Source organism: Notolepis coatsorum (genome assembly GCF_963971535.1).
Source record: "Notolepis coatsorum genome assembly, chromosome: 19".
In the NCBI taxonomy this organism is placed as follows: Eukaryota; Metazoa; Chordata; class Actinopteri; order Aulopiformes; family Paralepididae; genus Notolepis; species Notolepis coatsorum.
The window spans coordinates 56,264,099-56,281,353 of NC_140183.1; the positions used below are offsets into that span (position 1 = coordinate 56,264,099).

The 17,255-nt window shown below is 41.6% G+C and overlaps 1 protein-coding gene across 1 annotated transcript; it reads right to left on the reverse strand.

The window, feature by feature from the left end:
- Window positions 1–4,340: 4,340 nt before the first annotated feature.
- Window positions 4,341–16,962, reverse strand: taf12 (TAF12 RNA polymerase II, TATA box binding protein (TBP)-associated factor). The gene is made up of 6 exons (XM_084335838.1): window positions 16,830–16,962; window positions 16,108–16,317; window positions 9,893–9,970; window positions 8,937–9,051; window positions 5,756–5,844; window positions 4,341–5,285 (listed from the first exon to the last, which is right to left on the reverse strand). The coding sequence occupies exons 2-6, from the start codon at window positions 16,186–16,188 to the stop codon at window positions 5,250–5,252; spliced, it is 399 nt and encodes a 132-aa protein (XP_084191964.1). The 5' UTR covers window positions 16,189–16,317; window positions 16,830–16,962; the 3' UTR covers window positions 4,341–5,249.
- Window positions 16,963–17,255: the final 293 nt, after the last annotated feature.

Sequence of the window (17,255 nt, forward strand, 5' to 3'; positions counted from 1 at the left end):
GACCACTTAGCTCTAGCTCTGTACTATTTAAAAGCACAGTGCAGGACACACTCAAAGGTTATCGCACCTCAGAGATGGCAGTGGACATGTATGACAGGACAAAGGCCATATGTAACGGCCTTGGGATTGAGGAACATACTACCAGCCAAAGGATGGACGAGTATGTAGTTGAGTCATCTTGTGGCACAAGCTCAGACCTCAGCTGAGACACTGTTCTATCCAGTCCTCGACAGAATGCTGCAAGAGCTTGAAAGCAGGTTCTCATGAGTTGGAGAATAACTTATGAGAGGCATACAGGCATGTTATCCAGCCTCAGACCAGTTTCTCTCAGTGGAATTGCTGCAACCCCTCACCACACATTACAATATCCAACTACTGCCAGATGAGATCACAGTTGCAAAGTGTTTCCTGGCCAGGACAGGCAGAGATGCAGTCCCTACTATCCAAAGTGTCTTTTCCCTCCTGGATGATAATAATACATTTTATTTATAAAGCGCCTTTCAGGACACTAAATGAATGAAAAGATTATAGGATCAAATGAAAACTACTTAAAAATGGATGTTTAAAAGTACTAAAAACCAACAAAAAATATCAAACACTAACAAACATTCAGCACAAACAAGGGGGATGCTGCCATCTTGCTCTGGGGGGATTGATTGATTGATTGAAAACTTTATTAACAGATTGCAGAATGGGTACAGTACAGTACAGCTCAATACATACAATTGTTAAGGGGATGCAGACCAGAGAAAGACTTTCGTCTTGTTTACATCAGGGTCCCCCATTTTCAATTCATCGTAACATATGTGACATACATGACATACCGATAGACAGTACTGCTACATCTATACATTTATGACATACCAGATTTGCAATTACAGTACTGTTTGTGATACAAAAAGAGTCCAGAAAGAAAAGAGTATATACATTAGACGTAGAAACTGTACATTGGATTGGGTAGGTGGGGGTGGGGGGGGACTGTACATTGGAGGTGGATGGGTGGGTGGGGGGGGGGGGTTGGGTAGGAGTGGGGGGGGGGGGGGTTGGGTAGGAGGGGTGGGTGGGGTACACTGTACAACAACAACACTGTACATTGGATTATTGACAAGACCATACTTGGTAATTTCCTGTACATTGGAGGGGGTTGTGTTCTGACATTTACAGGGGCCAGTTTCGAGTTGCAGTCTCCCTTAGGTGTTTTTTGAGAGTGTTTTTGAAAGTGGGTAGTGATTCACATTCCTTTACAGCTTTGGGTAGGGCGTTCCACATTGATGTGGCATAATTGCAAAACGTGTTTAGTCCCTTGTTTGAGCCGAATCTGGGTTTAACATGATTTGTGGAGCTCCCTCTGGTGTTGTGATCGTGGTATTCACTGACCTTTGGGAAGTATTTTGTCATGTACATGGGTACCTTGGTCGTGTAGTGTATCTTGTAGACCAGGCCCATTGCAAGTTGCTGTACTCTGTCGTCTACTCTAAGCCATCCTAGGTTGTCAAAGTGGGCAGGGGTGAGGTGGGTTCTAGGAGTAAGGTCAAGCAGTAGTCTGACCAGTTTGTTTTGAGATGTTTGTAATTTTGTTTTTAGCGCCTTTGAGGTGCTTTGGTACCATGAGGTGCAAGCATAGTCGTAGTACCCTTGAATGAGTGCTCCTGCTAGAGTCTTCAGGGTATTCTTGTTTACCAGTGAGGAGATCCGGTACAAGAATCGAGTTCGTTGGTTGACTTTTTTTATTACATTGGATGCCATTTTGTCACAGGAAAGATTTGCCTCTAGGATGGAACCCAGGTAGGTAATATCTTCTTTCCTTGTGACAATATTGTCACCCACTGTAACTGAGAAGCCGTCGGTCTTGCTGAGTTTGTTATTTGAACCGAAGAGAATGGACTCTGTTTTGCCCATGTGTAATGATAGTTTGTTATCAGCGAGCCATATGCAGATTTTGCCTAGTTCTGAGCTGAGGGTTTTTTCAACCTGTAACTTGTTCTTGTCAGAGACCAGCAGGGCTGAGTCGTCCGCAAACAGGAACAAGTTGCAGTCACAAGCTGACGACATGTCATTTGCATAAATTAGGAACAGTAGCGGACCTAGTATGCTTCCTTGTGGAACACCACAGCTTACTGTGAGGGGGGGGGGATAGGGTACCGTTTACCTCCACCATCTGCTCTCTCCCCTCCAGGTAGGATCACTGATAGACTATCAAAACCAATTGCTTTTAGCTTGTCAATCAGAATGGTGTGATTGACAGTGTCGAAGGCCTTTTGTAGGTCCAGCATGACCATGCCGCAGTATTTGCCCGTGTCCACCTCTTGTTTGATGTGGTCGTTTAAATAGAGAAGGCATGTGTCAGTGGAGTGGGATGTTCTGAAGCCAGATTGGAATTCGTAGATTAGATTTTTTTCCGCAAGGTATTTTTCGACCTGTTCGTATACAATTTTTTCCATGACTTTCGAGATGGAGGTAAGGATAGAAACAGGGCGGTAGTTGCCTGGGTCTAATTTACTGCCTTTTTTGTGCAGAGGGGTCACTCTCGCAATTTTGAAGTCCTTGGGGACGTGTCCCTGTTTTATGGAGAGGTTTATTATGTGTGTGATGACTGGGGTGATGGCGGCTGCTGAGTCTCTGAGGAATTTGGAGGGGATGTTGTCATGGCCAGTGGCCTTGTTGGGTTGGAGGGCGCTCAGTTTTTTGAGTACCTCATCTGTTGTTACCATTTCCAGTTTGAAGTCGTCTTTGTGGACCCCTAGGTTCTTGTAGTATGCTACTATGTGTTCTACCCCATAATGCCCTGAGTGGGAGGGTAGTTTGTTTACCAGTGTTGTGGCTATGTTTGTGAAGAAACTATTTAAGTAATTGGCTACATCTAGCTTTTCTGTGATGAGCGTGTTGTCTGTCTTTATGTTTATGTTTGAGAATCTGGTTTTAAGTTTTTTACTGCAGCCTAGTTGGTTATTGAGTAATTTCCAAAGTTCACATGGTTTGTTTTTGTTTTCCTCGGTTTTGTCATTGATGATTTTTTTATTTTGCTGTTTTGATCATGGAGTTTACATCATTTCTTAGTCTGTTTCTTTCCAGTTTGAGTTCAGTCACGTGGGCTTGGAGTTCACTGCTCGTGCTTATGGTAAGCTTTGACTGACTTTTACGAAACTCTGAGCATTTTTTGTCTCTGGTTTTCATAGCGGTCAGTATTTCAGCGTGCATCCACGGCTCAGCACGATTTTTTACCCTGGTGGTTCTTAGGGGGGCCATGTTGTTTAGTATCGTTGAAAATTTGGTTTTGAAGCCAAGCCATGTTTCTTCAACCAGTGTACCATTGAGCTCATCTGACCAGTCCAGACTCTCCAGTTCAAGGTTAAAGGCCTCGCTAGAGTAGGTTTTGAGGTCTCTAGATGTGACTGTTTTGTGACAGCCAGCCTTTTGTTTTAGCTTTTTGCGCGTACAGAATATCATATAATGATCACTTAACCCGCATGCTATAACCCCTTTATTGGCGATCTTGGACTTGTCAGAGGTCAGGATGAGGTCAATGGTAGTCTGAGTTGACTCACACACACGTGTGGGTTGTGTGATTAGTTGGCCGAGGCCGTGCAGATCACAAAACCTATTGTAGGATTTGAAGACGGGTGCATCTTTTTGTTGCATATCCGTGTTCCAATCCCCAATAAGAATCATTTCTGTATCCTCAACTCCAGCTAAGCACGCCGGGGCCGGGCCAAATGTGGAGGCGGGCCATAGTTTGGGGACCACTGCTATAGTGTAACATGTATAACGAATCTAAATGGTGGTATGAAATCTCTATATATTTGGGATTGGTGTTTTTTCTTTTTACATGTTACTACTATGGCAATATAAACTCCAAGCTCTGTGGTCGAAAGCATTATAGCTTATGAATATTGTACCAGTCACAGAAAGACAGAAATATAATGCCTATAATGTGAAAGAAGATGATGGATCACAGCCTCAATGTTCTCACAGGTGTTATTCAGCACTGGGAAACAAATCAAATCCAATTTATTTGTAAGGCCCGACAACACTACTACTACTACAGTTTGTCTCCCAGTTTTGAGACAGGGGGAGCCATTTTCAAAACCTTTCCTTTCAGTCCTCTTTGATTATAGGGTTATGGGTCTCTACATTTACAGTTCCCTTCTGAACAGTATATTAGTGCGAGAAGCATAAATAACAGAGCCACGAGGTGTGCAAATGATTAGATAACACGAGTCATTGAACAGGAAAAATAAACAGTGACATATGAATCTTATTTTTATTTACGCAATAAAAATAACACAAGTCAAACTAAGACTGTGATAGAAAGTCAAAAATGCCCCCCCCCCCCCCCCCATGACAGTTGCCCGTCCAACCCACTCCAGTCTGGCGATACAAGCCATACATACATATTTATTCTTTTTGAATAATATCAGTCAAGTTATTTTTTTTTAAATCCGTGACACTTTATGAAAAAGTTAACATTAACAATTTCTACTCCATTGTTGTGATGACATCAGTTTCCTATACAAGACCCATGGAAACATTAAACGCAAAAAGTGTGCATTCTGAGGCTAGTTGGGGGAGGGGGAAAGTCTGTTTTTATGACATAACCTACTACATTCAGAAACACTTAACACACAACAGCAAACGCATGCCTGACAAGAAAACAAAAGACCGTAAGTGTTTGGTGGACAATTTACAAATTTGATAGCATGACTCCTTCATAAAACTAATTAGACAAATCCCCCAAAAAATTCAGTACAGTGAGGGATTCAGTGGAGAATAGTCATAAGCTTTTTTTTTTTTTTTTTTTTTACACTTAAGACCACACATCTGAGCTGTGTGTCCATTATTGGCAAGCCATTTTTCAAAGTAATTTATTTTTTCTTGAGTGGGCCTGAACATTCAATAACATTGGCATACTTCAGTATAGAACAAGGCATGACGGATGCAACTGTAGTCATCCCACCCCCCAAAAAAGCCCCTCCAAAATGTATTGTGAACAAACAATGCAAGAGTTCGGGTGAAAAGGAATACAAAAAGAAAGACTGGATTACTGTGGGTGCAGAATACCAGAAGACTAGGGTAGGTGACGCAGGAGTAATGTTATCCACTATCAGAAATATACATCCCCAACCATATTTCAGTCCCATCACAAGCCACTTTTCCATGTTTGTCAATAAAAGCCCCCCCTCAAAAAATTCCTAGTTGAAAAGAAAGAAAAAGCACAAAGAGCAGGAACTTTGCAATAGTGTCACGTTGTGCTATTTTTTGGTTGTCTTGCGGATCAGTGCCATTCTCTGAAATGAGTAAAAAAAAATAAAAAAGATTACTACATGTGTTAAAATCCATGCACATTTGACTTAAAAAAAGGTGCTATAAATTATATACACAATACATCCACAAAGCTTTTAGAAAGGTGCATGATAAAGGTATTGATTTTCTCCCACCAAAAATACATGAATGAATCTATAACTTTTTATTTTATGGGCCGTGTTACATGCATCTCCTCCCTACTTGCCATTCCCCCACATGGAATGCCCCTGGTTGGATAAATGGCATGCTGGTGCTCTAGTCAAGTGCGACGTCTAGTGGCTGAATGTTATCTATAGCAACTTTAACGGGTTCGTCAAAATGCACCAAAAATATATTCTTATAGAATGGTTGCTAATATTTATCAAGTATCCCCACACACACAAAAACTGAACTGGGACCACTTTATGGCATGGTGGTGTGTAGAAACAAAGATGTCTACTAGTCTGTGACTGACCTGTTTGTGAGCTTCTGTGGTGCAAGCCTTCTTGAACGGTCGGATCTCATCTGACCCATAGCCAGGAATCCACATGTTCCACTGGCGCTCTGGGGAAAACAGCAAACAGGGCGTCAACAGCAGTTACTCCAAAAAATATTTAAAAATCCGCACAACAAATGCCTGTGCACCACTGTGTAATGACGATGGGGGTAGATGCTCAATCATTAGCATTTTATTGGGGGTCGTCAGTAGTTGTGAAAATGTTCTTCAGGGCCATGGGATCTAGCATCTACCATGTCAGGGTAGCACACCATGAGGGACTTTCAAAAACAGACGTGCAAGCTGCCGCAAAAGAGGGAAATACAATGAGCTAGATCATCATTTTCAGGGGAGGACCTGGATGTGGTGTAGTGTGCACTGCCTCTGTGCAAGGCACAGAGCACAGTTGCTTTTAATTGAAAACCAGCAGCTTTTTCCCCCTGCAGCGTTAGCAGTTTGGTAACAAGGCTACTACAGGCTTGATCAAAAGCACAGCTGGCTTAAATTGATGAAGGGCAATATTCTTAGACAACAAATTGTTGTAGGACAGCTGGTGTTTCAAGAGATCTGAGGTGGTATTTTTCAAAGTGGAAAGTAGGAGTAGTCGTCCTCTCGCACTCCATAAAGATCAAACAGCACTGACTGTTTACTGAGCTTTGATTCTACCCAGTGAAACACATGCAGTAGCCCAAGTGAAGAAGATGCATTAGCGCTGTTCCATACTTAAGAGTGCAAGAGTCCCTGCTTTAGACATTGGATTCCCTTACAATACACACCTAAGCAGTTTGGATAGATTACAGATCAACAATGACGTTCTTGTCATCTTTGGTCTTGGAAAAAATCAAAGAAATGGAGTAACTAGTTGGGTTGGGTACTGTTCACATTTGAACCGATACTGGTACCCAAAAGTACCTTTTCTTCCCCATGTCCTTTACTTTATTTAAATTCGAAGTCTGAATTTCTCAATTTCAACAGACATTTATTGTTGTAACACACTACACAAAATAAAGCCTTTATTAAGGTATTTTTACATTTAAATATCAATATTACTTGGCCATCCTCAGTACATATTATCAAACTCCTCCGACATCATCTGGTCTTTCCCCAAGACCCAAGAGATGGGACACTAATATGCATATTACAGAGAGAGGGAGGGAGAATGGCTTATAGCAGACTTAATATATTTAAATATTTATTATCATCAACTATCCAGTTCGTTTTTATAGTGTAATGTTTGGCTACTTATCATATATATATATATATATATATATATATATATATATTAGGGATGTCCGATATTATCGGCCTACCGATATTATCGGACGATATCGGCATTCAAATGTGATATCGGAAAATATCGGTATCGGTTTTCATTTTTTTTTTTACATTTCTATAACCTTTATTTACCCAGGCAAGCAAGCAAGAACAAATTCTGATTTTATTTATTGTCAAAAGTATGCAAAATGTTGTGTTAATTCCACAACAAGAGATATGTAATGTTAATTACCTGAAATTATTCCATTTGGGGGGGGGGGGGGGAAACCCTGCATATATCGGTATCGGTTGATATCGGTAATTAAGAGTTGGACAATATCGGTATAGGTAAAAAAGCCAATATCGAGCATCCCTAATATATATATATATATATGAGTGAGTGAGTGAGTGAGTGAGTGAGTGATCGACGCATTGGACCCAGTTGCTTGCCGAGTTTTCACTGCACATAGAAATTCGCAAGAGGACTCGTCACAGGGCTGTCGAACGCAGGGCTGAATTCAGATTACTTTCTACTCTGTCAAGGTACCGAAATGTGACGGACTGATCTAACGTGAATCGGTACTCTGATGGTCTGTACCATTAAAAAGGACAGAGTTCGGTAACCAACCCTAGTAACGCGTAGTTTTTTTTAATGTAATATTAGTACTGAAATGTAGGTAGTAATTTGTTACATTACGAGTTACTGGGACAAGTAATATTATTACTGTAATGCGTAGTCACACTGGTCAGCAGTATACGTTCCTCATACAGTCCTATTCAGACACTGTACTCGTGGCTTACAAGTAGGGATGGGAATCGGAATCGATTGGGAACCGGTTCCTAATTGTCCGATTCCTGGAATCGCATGCCTCCGTGACTATCGATTCCTCGTATCGATGTTTTTCCGACAGTTGCGCATTTAAAAACAATAACGTTAGCACCACGCATGTAGCCATAGCAGACCATTTGATTCCTTGACTAGGAAAACCTAAAGGGCTCGATATTCCGACCGTTTTGTGTGTGCAGTGAAAACTGAAAGTGCTTTGCATCCTAGTCAGTCATTTACATGGTAAAGTAACGTTAGCCGCTAGCTAGCTAAATAGCCATGCTCATTGCAGAGAGAGAGCGAGAACACTGAGCTGGCACGGTGGGGGCTTGGGGGGATGGAGCCGTGTGTGTGTGCGTGCGCGACATCAGAGGAGGTAGAAGCCTCGGAATTTCGGTAGGTGAATTTCTTTCCTAGATGTTACTTATGTGTCAGTTATGTTTTTATTTTTAACCTTTATTTATACAGGTAGGTTATTGCTAACGAATTCTCTTTTGCAATAACGACCTGTTGAATGCAACTACAGTTCAATAGATTAAATTAGTTCTCAAATACATTATCTTATTTAAGTGTATAGTTAATTTATTTTTTACAGTTTTTGTATTTTTCTGACATGGGGGCTCAACAATAAATGATAAATGACAATCATAAATGTCAAGTTGCATGTTGTTATTCTAACCAGCTTAGTTAATTTATTTAAAGTATAAATGTATCAGGAATCGATAAGGGAATCGATAAAGAATCGGATCGATAAGCAGAATCGATAATGGAATCGCATCGATAAAATCTTATCAATTCCCATCCCTACTTACAAGTGCCACCCTAAACTACAGTTAGCCTTTCCAAACTGAAAAAGAACTGTCCCATTGTGGTTATATTATATACTGTATTCATTCTGCCGTTTTTTCCATCTACAGACCTGAGACCATCCCTAAAACTGTTCTGTACCATCCCGGACAAAATGTTGGGGACATTGGGACTCTGAGCCCTGGTAGTTATGCAAGTGCTGCCAACTGAAGATTGGAGTGCAGCAGAGATACATCGCTGCAGTTGAAAAAGGACAAGTGTCCTGACACTCACCAAGATGTAACTGGACATCCTTCACTTCCAAGGTGTTGGACTTGCGGTGGCGGGCCAGCTGACATGCGGCGGTCACTACGCTCTCTATGAAGTCATCCGCAATCTGCAGCAGCATCTAGAGGCAGGGCTGTACGTTAACCTTTTATTTTGCACATAGCACTGGTGCTATAGAGGTTGATAGTTTTGTAGCACAGGACAAAAAAAAGTATAAAACGTCTAATGAGCTGTACCCAGTATGCCATTCAGCAGTGTAACAATTAATTATTCATATATATTTCTTAAGACAAAACAATAGTCGAGTCATAAATGATTAAATCTCTCTTTTTATAATTAAATGATGATTCAAAAAGCGATGCCCAACCCTACAAAACTAAGAGGTATTTTCAAGTCTTCTTGCAGTTCATCACTTAAAGCAGGTGAAGAACATGAATGTTGCATACAGGACACACTAAATAAAAACCTGTACAAGAAAAATTTATTTTGCCCATAATGTAGGTTTCAGGGACATAACTGTATACAATACATCAATATGTTTGAGGGTTTGGCTCGTTTCTTTACTTTGATTTAAGACTTGAAAATACCTCTTAGTTTTGTAGGATTGGGCATCGATTTTTGAATTGTCATTTAATTATAAAAAGAAAATGTAATAGTTTATGAGACAATTTTGTCTTAAGAAATATATATATTAATAATTAACCGTTACACTGCTGAATGGCATACTGGGTGTACAGCTCATTAGCTAGCCAGGTAGCATAACAGCTGGGAGAGGCTCCATCGCTACAGTACATTCAAGAACAGAAAAGAAAGACGAAGAAAGAGAGACCGGAGATGTTACACTTTGTTTCACTAAGCTCACATGTTTCAAGCGATCAGTGATGTAACTTTCAGAATGAATGCTTGAAATCATATGTTATCGTAGGGGGGTATGTGAGCTTGAAGTTTAGGAAAAGACTGACCTCCTCCACATCCTCATCCAGCTGCTCGTTAGGGTCAATCTCTCTCACAAGGTCCTGCAGCTTCTTCTTACTGAGCACCTGAGACGACAGCAGATGTATCCAATTATATTCACGTGTTGTGCACAGTGTGTATTCCCCTTGTATTAAGCCGCTAAGAGCTCCCATGCTGGTCTAAATGACAGTGCTGTCATTTCAGTGAAGTGTAGGAAAAAGACGATTTCTCCGTTTCTCTGTAGCAGCCGACAGCTGTCCCCGCTGTCAACAAGACACCAAGGGCGGTGAAGGAAAACGGTGTTTTTCAATGTATGTAATGTATATTGGGGGAGATGACAGCATCTAAAGGGGCCAGGTCAGAGAGGTCGAAATTTGCATGGTGGTGGTGGAAGCGGCAGTCAGTGGTAGCAGCGAGCGAGCAGGGTGTCTGCATTCCTCAGCACATAAACAACTAGGGATGCCCCCCGGACCCCGGTTTTAAACGGGAACCGGTACTATATTAGAAAATACCGGAGTATTTATAAGCTCCGACGTCCTCGGTACTGCTATCGATACTCTAGAGAAATTATTATTATTATTATTATTTAAAAGTTGCGAACGATCTCTCCTCTCTCTGTCTCTGCACGAGAAGCAGCGAGTCATTATTACACACACTCCTCGCGAGTCGCGCTACACATACATACGGGTACTCCTTAATGAAAGCGCTGTCAATAGTATGCAGCTGCAGCACGTCAGACAGCAGGGCTTACAAGCCCCGCACATACAAGCCCCGCACACCTGATGTGCTGCAGCTGGAAGCATCTCAGCGCTGTCTCCGTGCCGACGCGCGCTGCACACAGACACAGACAGCTCTGCATGGACTGAGTCGTGATGGCGGATAGAGCGAAGCGTTCACAAGTGCAACAAAACATTTGCCAGTAAGGGTGGCAATACGAGCAATCTATCAAAACATTTGTTTGCAAAACACTATATTAGTGTGCAGAAATGCGCCGTATTCGACTGCCTTGCGCGCAGTGGTCCATCTGCATCCACGTCCACTGCAGCCGGTAAGCCAAGATACGGAGTTTCCTAGGCTAATAACGAATTATTACAAATAGGCTAATAAACAAAATAATTGTTTAGCTACAAATACTACAATCTAAAAACTTTTTATAGATCGTCAAGCTGAGGTCAGCCACCAATGTGTCCCAGGCCAGTGAGCCCACCACACATCCTCCCTGACCCTCTACCTCCACCACCCAAAGTCCTTTCTCCCTAGCAGCTAGAGGAAAGATGACAGAGGATAGGGTGAACGAGTGTCACAGGGCTGTGACAAAGTTTGTTGTCAAAGGCCTGCACCCGTTCTCTACAGTGGAGTCCAAGGACTTTAGGTAACAACTAATCATTCAGTGTATATCGTTTTTTTTGTATACATAGTTGTCTAACTTGTCTGTTGTTGTTATAAGTTATTATTGAAGCAGCTATTCCCACCACTCCACACACATTTACAATAATTCAATCATTTCTAATCTTTACTGTAGGGAGATGACCAATGCTCTCAACTGCAAATATAAAAATCATAAAAAAATTATCAAAAAGAACCGATAAGAGTATCGATAAAGTACCGAACCGTTAAGCAGTATCGATAGGAGTAGTAGTATCGATAAAATCCTAACGATACCCATCCCTATAAACAACTGATAAGAAACAGTGGCAGGAGGTTTGGGTCAGAGCGATGGGGAGAGGTTTGACATTAATGAAACAGACGTTTTAATGTGTGTTAAAGGTTAAAAGTAGTTGCCATGACAGCGCGTCTCATGAAAACCAGAAGAGGGGCGGGCCTGTCGTTGCTATGGCGAGAATATAGAAAAGTAAGTTTCTTCCGGGTGTAAGCCAGACTGAGATACGAACCACACAGAAGAGAAGAAGCTTGATCAGAGACTTTGAAACTATTCCCCCCCCCCTCCCCTCGCAGGGAAAGGGGGGGGGGGGACTGACGTGGCACGACCACAGAGAAGGCTTTTGGAATAACCACCAGGCCGCGACGACACCGAACGGGGTGACAGGAGAGATCATTAGAATAATGAATTTAGTTTTCTTCCAAAGACCTTTCAAGGACAATACAATCTGATAACATCTGATCTGAGGCTCTTGTTTATGGAATAAACAATGGTTTTCCAAGAAAGGTATTGCGCTGTCAAGTGTCGAATTCTTACGAAAGCGGTGAATTATTATGGTTACGGATTGCATTAAAGGGGAATGACAAAGATTGTATCAGCCAGTATGAGAAGACGTTTAAGAAATAAACACAACGCAGAGTCAATGGATGGAGAGGTGATAACACAAGCCAACAGAGATGAGGAGGTGATACTGGCTGATTGATCGGAATCTAACAGCGGGATCCACAAAGAATGGATTGCACGGTGCTAGTTGCACCCTACTTACAATTCATTATGAATTGAAAATGGGGGACCCTGGTGTAAACAAGACGAAAGTCTTTCTCTGGTCTGCATCCCCTTAACAAGTGTGTGTATTGAGCCTTACTGTATTGTACCCATTCTGCAATCTGTAAATAAAATTTTCAATCAATCAATTTGATACGATTTTTGGCCATATCGCACAGGCCTAGTCTGACTCTTACCTCTTACCACCTAACCTGCACGGACTACAACGTATACAGTATATCATGCCAGTATAGGGCTTGAGTATACTGCACTTGTGCATACCATTTACTTTACTCATAGTATATATATATATTCAGATTATAATTCTTTATTGCCCATATTTATTGTAACATACAATATAACTGATAGGGCATACAGCAGACAGACCCTCATATGCACCTTTGATTACATGGTTTACTTTCTCATATTATTTTATTCAGTTAATTATTCTCAAGGTATTTTGCATCTCGTTCCACTTTCTCACTTTTCAATTTATTGTATTGTAACACATTGCTTTCTTACTAATCATTACCCATAAAGAAAAAATAGGCCTAATATGGGCAAAAAATAAACACACAAACACCAAAACAGTGTAAACCTATATGATATTCCTTATATTTCATTAAGCTGTATTTTATTTGAGCCTATATATTTTACATGCTTATGCCTGTAGAATCATTATAAACCTGCCCATCCAATGTATTATTATTAGGGGTGCAACGGTACACAAAAACCACGGTTCGGTACGCACCTCGGTTTTCAAGTCACGTTTCGGTACGGGTTTGCGGTACAGTTGGGGGAAAGTTTGGCTTTCCATGTTCCACTCAGGGGTGATGTAGTGTGCAGTAACTAATTGTACTTGTAGGGCTGTCAACGAATATTCTATATTGAAATTAATAATCGATGTTAATACTTTTTTTTTAAATAATTACCGTAATTTTCGGACTATAAGGCATATATAAGCCGCACTGGACTATAAACTGCAGGTGTTTTAATGTTTAATTACCTATGTAAGGGTTCATGCACAGAGGGGATTGTCGGGAAAGAGATGGCTGTTTGAGGAAGGTCCCATTTATTAACATTTCAACAAACAAGTTGCATATTTGCATAACGTATTCAAGTGTTACCATTTAGTGCAATAGTAGCTACAGAACATGTACTGTGCTGTGTAAACTGTACTGTATCACATAGCGTTTCAGACACAAACTTTTCAACTTTCAAACTTAAACGGCTTGCAGCAGCATGTCTCCGGTCAGCAGGGCCATGTCCCCCGCCATGGCGCACACGCTGAACAGGTACAGGAGGAAATAACGAGTGTTCTGGGCCATAGAGCCCATAGAGTTAAAGGTGGTGGACTGTAACCTGTAAAAATCCATAGATTAGCCGCACCGTTATATAAGCTGCAGGGTCGAAAAATGGGAAAAAAGGCACAGCTTATAGTCCGAAAATGACTAGATTGTGAATAAAACAGCCCCCGGTGGGCGGTTGTTAGTGGTTAACATACCGTTGTATTCGGTACACAGCCGTACTGAACGGTTCAATTACGTGTACCTTTACACCCCTAATTATTATAACATCTAAGGTCTTGGGTTATGGTTATTGATTGTGTACTGCACATTTGATGTTGATTCTGTTGATTGAGGGGAGGGAGGCACTGTTCAAAATGCTCTTCCTACTCAGAACCCTTGCATCATCTTGGACTCCCGAATGTGACAACCTCGGAAATACAGTCAAGTCCACGAGGGCTCGGCCCACAAGTCTGTAGTCTGTAGTTAGGATTTCAGATTTGTATTCCCTTTCTTATCCACTGGTCTGGGGAGAATTGAACCAGCAAACTTCTGGTTGCAAGCCGGCTTTTCCAACATACCGTGACCCAAATAAATCAATGAATCAACTGACAAATGTGCAGGAATGCTCCAACTAAGCACTTATCCAGTACCCTTTTATTAAGTATCACGTCTGTGCGTGTGTGTACTAGTCCTTTGTCCTGATTACTTAATGTTATGATGTAAGTATTATGTTGCACGGTCACAGTGGTCGTTTTTGTGGATCCCAGGAAGAATAGATATTGCAATGCTGTAACCAATTGGAGATCCTAATAATCTTTAAACAGTGTAAAGCAGGCATTTTGGAGCATTAGCTGACACTGTCTTAGCCCGCCCACACACTGTGCCATTTTGGCCGACTTTATGACAAAATGTCCAGACACAATGGTCGGCAGACTTGGACCATTCAGTGTAACAGGGTCGCGACTGGCTGATCCACGCCGTCGTAGGCTCAGCCGAAGTTCTGGCTGTGTCTGAAATCTTAGTTGTGCAGCGGGGCTCGTGCCACAAGACAGACTTTCTGAACTTGTAAAATCAAGTTGTAGCCTATGCATGCAGTGACGAACAGCAAATGAAAGTTAAACGATGCGTGATGTGAAGTTTGTTTTCCGCTTATCTGAGAAAAGGTACTGGAAAGTCCTTCCTCTGAACAAAACGAGGTATAGCTCAATATACATTTGATTGAGAAAACACAAAACAGGCATTCTAATCACAAATGTTTGCGATTCGATAGAGTTAAGTTCGTTAACGCTGCACATGGCATTTAAAAATGTCAAATAAAGTTGTATATATCCGGAAGTGTTCCATATACAGTGATCCATTATTGAATGTTATACATGTATCTTTTCAACAATTGTATACAACTTATTTAACTATTTTTTCCAGCACATATTTCTTCCCTTGTAGTGAATGCCATATTTGGTGGGTGTAGCAACACATTTCCCTGCCCACACCTAAAAATATTTCACAAACTAGGCATTACGTTAGGTAAGCTAAGCAGTGTTCCTGGCTCCATAAAGCACAGCTAATTGTTTAATCAAAGCAAATTTGTCGCTTGTGCCCACCCTTCTGACATAACCACAGGCAATAAGTCTTAGCTTGTTTACAGTTGTTAACCTGAAGACTTAAAACTAGGGATGCTCGATATTGGCTTTTTTACCGATACCGATATTCCGATATTGTCCAACTCTTAATTTCCGATACCGATATCAACCGATATATGCAGGGTTTCCCCCCCCCCCAAAAACTGAATAATTTCAGGTAACTAATCATTTCACTGGATATATATATAACAAATAGTTATTGTTTTTTTTTTTTTTTAAACCGATACCGATATTTTCCGATATCACATTTTACTGCCGATATCGGCCGATAATATCGGACATCCCTACTTAAAACCCTGGCCAAGTGGCAAGGAGCATCTATCCATCTAATAATTTCAGATTGCCAAATCCACACAAGACCCATTTGCCATTATATGTCCCACTTTTGGGTAAAAAAGAGTGGTACAGCCCAACTGGACCACAGATTGATTAGAGGATGTGCAGGAGACTTGTAATTTCAGGGCAGGAGTGTCGCCTGGGATGCAGCTCTTTGACCACGATGGCCTCCAAACAAGACGCTGCATAAGGAGGAACTGCAGAGATACTGGGTAAGCAAACGACAAAACAAGAAAGCAGGTGGAAATTATTTCTATACCTGTGTGTGATGTTGTGCTGGGATAGCGGTTAAAAGTGAAAGTGATGTTGAAATTATGCTGTTGGCTGGCCATGAGCTGGCATAGGATGTAGCCCAGTAGGACAGCAGAATGGATCCAACTAGCACAGTCTGACAAGGCTTTGTTTTGACCTCTTCCTACTACACAATCTGACATATAAATTATGTTTGAAAGGCGGACAAAATTGCAGTGTGTGGACGCCTTTACAGACAACTCTGTGGAGAGCGGTCAGTGAGGAAGGCTAACTGGACTGACCTGAGATCCCTCTGGGCTGACTCTGCCGGCGGGGCCAGGGGTACCAAGGGCCTTCCCTGGGGTTGCAGTGCTGTTAGCCATGCTGGTGGCCACAGGCTTTTCACGGTATGAAACCTGGAGTGGATGTTCTGCTGGAGGTAATGGTTTCTAGCTGCCAGACCTAGTTAGAGGTATATGTGCTCTCTATGTATTGGCACCCGGTCCGTGAATCTAGACACACACAGGAGAGATGTGCAGGAAAGAAAACAGTTAAAATATATCCTGCAATGAAAAATTGCTGTGTGTAATATTAAGGTTAGGTGTGTGTATGCATTTGAGATATGAGGGAGCTGTAGATACGATGGTGACTTGGCTGGCACACAAAACAAGGTGTTGAAAGACTGAACCAACTAACGTTACAGTTGACCTGCAAACATTTGCAAAGATTAACGTAACGTTACGATAGCTACAAACTGCTGGCTAAACAGCGAACGTGAAACTGTGATGATTCCAGTGATAGATAAGTTATGTAAACCAGGAAAAAATGTAGTGGCTTTCAAATGTGTAACGCTAACGTTCATTCGTCTATTGTATTGACAGGTACATTGCGTGCTAAAAACATAGCAGCTAGCTAACAATAACTATTAGCTAGCACGATTTGTTCGTCAGTTTACTGACATAACCACGGATTCCAGTTCGTTTCGCACCATTTCTGCAGTTTATGTGTTCGTTTACCAACTCACCTGACGAATCAAACCCTATCTGTCCATGTTTCGACGTTTAGGCGGAGACAACGGGTGAGTTTTATTCAGACAAGCTCCCAGAAAAGCAGCACCAGAGTCAGACGCTCGGACTGCCAGGCAGCGTCACGTGAACAGGCGAACAGCAGAAGCGTTTGGACTTCCGGTCAGAATTTAAAAATAAAAGAGAAAGGGTTGATTGATAACTTTATTAACAGATTGCAGATTGGGTGTACAAATAACACAGCACGGCTCAATACAAACAATTGTTAAGGGGTTGCAGATCAGAAAAATACTTTCGTCTTGTTTACATCAGGGTCCCCCATTTTCAATTCATCAAGACATTCATGACAGGCTACCATCATTATGAATTGAAAATGGGGGACCCTGATGAACAAGACGAAAGTATTTCTCTGGTCTGCAGCCCCT